The sequence below is a fragment of the Setaria italica genome, chromosome III (assembly GCF_000263155.2).
Source record: "Setaria italica strain Yugu1 chromosome III, Setaria_italica_v2.0, whole genome shotgun sequence".
Taxonomy (NCBI): domain Eukaryota; kingdom Viridiplantae; phylum Streptophyta; class Magnoliopsida; order Poales; family Poaceae; genus Setaria; species Setaria italica.
Window position 1 is genome coordinate 3,967,889 of NC_028452.1, and position 2,820 is coordinate 3,970,708.

At 46.9% G+C, this 2,820-nt stretch overlaps 1 protein-coding gene across 1 annotated transcript; it reads left to right on the plus strand.

Annotated features, from left to right (window-relative positions):
• The first annotated feature begins 1,267 nt into the window (after positions 1 to 1,267).
• LOC101764019 (zinc finger protein ZAT12) lies at positions 1,268 to 2,820 on the plus strand. Its single transcript, XM_004960443.2, has one exon. It carries the CDS (start codon positions 1,895 to 1,897, stop codon positions 2,459 to 2,461), a length of 567 nt encoding a protein of 188 aa, XP_004960500.1. The 5' UTR covers positions 1,268 to 1,894; the 3' UTR covers positions 2,462 to 2,820.

Here is a 2,820-nt window from a genome sequence, read left to right on the forward strand (position 1 = left end):
AAGTAGTCCCTGTATTGGTTTGACCTAGAGTTTGATTCAAATGATAAACGTTGTTCCAATATCTTCTTTCTGAAATGTGAATAGGAGCATGATTCCATTTGATCCCCATCAAACACTGCCACTGCGTGGCGCAGCAGTCGGAGACGCCATAAACTCTTAGATCCTGATCCATTCAACATGACTAACGCCTATGCTTTAGCACCATTCGATACCTTTTTATGTGTTTCGCGTTTGCAAGTTGCAACAAGCAGAAGTGAACTATATATATAAATAAACTAAGCCAAGTTCCTTTCTGCTTACATCAACCAGCAATTATTGATCAGCTCAGTCCAATCAAGCAATGCAACGTCGGCACACAAGCGATGCAAGAACCAATCATCGGCGGGAACCAGTTTCGCTTGATTCTAGCCTCAGATAGTCAGATGCCACTACTTAGATGATTGTTTATACTGGCTGTTCGGTTGGATGAAGTATCAAGTAGGCACAAATCGGAAGAGGCATTTCTTTCTGATACTTGTAACGCAGTAGTAGTAGTAGCATTATGAGTCAATGCAAAAGGGATCAAGGGAGTAGGTGCAAGTCACTATTTGTTAATGCGCCATTTGGAGCAGCGATGAGACGTTTATGATCTTATCACATATCAAGCTGCATATATAGTTGTCTTCGTAAGCACGACGATTTAATAGTTGTTTCGTATGGCCCTATTGGTCCAGTTGTCTTAAGAAAACCGAACTGACAGAAGGATGTCTACAGGATTATTTCAAGTAATAATTCAGTGGGACGCAGTATATTCCACAGCAGAATAATGCTTCCTAGTTGCCTTAAAGATTCATGCCATTTTTCTATGATTCGAACTGAGATCAAGCAAGGGCTTTAAGTTCAGCGCTCTAGGCTTCTAGAAGCCTTGAATATCTCAACTCTCCACAGAGGCGTAAGAACACGACCTTCAGAAATCAGAAGAAAAGAACCATCTCTTCATTGTTTCTATTCTCTGAAATCAGAACTGAAGTTTTCTTGTTGATAGTTTACCCCATGTCCCCATTCACCTCAACAAAGATCATAACGCAGTCTATCAGAATTCAAATGGGTGATAAGGCTCGCTATTTGTCATTTGCCTTGTATAGTACAAACCGACTTTTCTGAGTACTAGCTTGTTATATTTTTGGTTGCTGTTTTATGGGATGTTGATTCAGATTAGAAATGCAACTTATTTAAGAAATAGAGATCCTTGAACTGAAAAAAAGTCAAGAGCACCTTGCCCAAAAGATTTAAAAGGAAAAAATATTTAAGTTTCTAGAGAACAAAGACAGGTTTCCAGAGAAGGAACCGTTGACCGGAATCTGCAAAGCCCTCATGAACTGCAAAAGTCAGCACGCTGATGAGTGAGTGAATCAGTCCAGTTCTGAATTCTGATTCCACGGCCGAAACTTCCGTCCCTTCAACTCAGCCCAAGGACGTACACATGCATTGTCTTTACACTACGCATCAATCATGCCGCTGCATCTAAACTGCCAAGGAACGGCGTCGACTCGGCGAAACTCGACGCCGTTTGCACTTGCCCCTGTGCCCAATCATCGCCACTGCTGCAGCTCATCTGCTGTCAGAACTGCGAATCAGCAAAAAAATTAAAAACAAAGAACTCTGTCAGTAGTAAGCAAAAGCCAAATGTTTCTTCGTCTACTCTGAAGGCCAACTTGTGATTTATTTTAGCCCTTGAGCCTTATAGAACTAACTGCTACCCATTGTTCAATTTGTTTATGGATCGCATTTCTAACCCAGCCTATAAATACACCTGCTCCTTGATGACCTTCTTCTTCATTCAGATTTCTTAGTTTCCGATCGAGATCGAGCAGCTAATCCATCGGCAAGAACTAGCTGACAAGTGTAACCGTTGATGAAGAGGTTTGCAGTCCAGGAGAGCGAGATGGCTCGCGTGCTGATGCTCATGTCGCACGGCCAGGAGCCGGCGCTGCCGCTGCTGCCGGTCGCCGCCGGCCGCGGCGACCGCGCGCCGGAGCGGGTGTTCGTCTGCAAGACGTGCAACCGCGCGTTCCCGTCGTTTCAGGCGCTGGGCGGCCACCGCGCCAGCCACAAGAAGCCGCGGCTGGACGGCGACGGCGACCCCTCGCTCGCCAAGCCGAAGCTGCACGGCTGCTCCATCTGCGGCCTCGAGTTCGCCATCGGCCAGGCCCTCGGCGGCCACATGAGGCGCCACCGCGCCATGACGGGCGGCATGCCGCCGGCGGCGACGACGACGATCGTCGTCGACAAGAAGCCCGACGTCGCCATCATCCACGACGACGACGGCGTCAAGCGCGGGCTGTGGCTCGACCTCAACCACCCGCCCTGCGACGACGGCTGCGACGCGGAGGCGGAGTGCGGCCACAATGCCGCCGCCGGGATCACGTTCCATCAGTTCCTGGACACTGGCACCATGGCCGTGGACTGCCTTGGCTACTAGCTAGATGCCCCAAAGCTCCATGATTCTTCTGCCACTTCTGGTGCAGCTTTTTTTTCTTTTTCTTTTTTTTGGGAATCTTCCTTTTTTTCTTTTTTCTTTTCTGTGGAGAGATCCACATTTTGTAGCAGTAGTACAGGTGCCTAATGCATGCAAGGATCATGCATGGAAGGTTTTGGGGTGTCTTTAAGATGCTATGCAGCTTTTGGTGGTTAATTTGGAGGCCTAATTGCTACCAAAGCTAGCTGATTTACCTTGGGTTTCATGTTATTATGGATAAAAAACCCTCTGGTCAAATGGCTTTGATGTAATTATTTAATCTGAGTAAGATATATAGAGCTTGTGGCTTTCTTCAGTTGGTA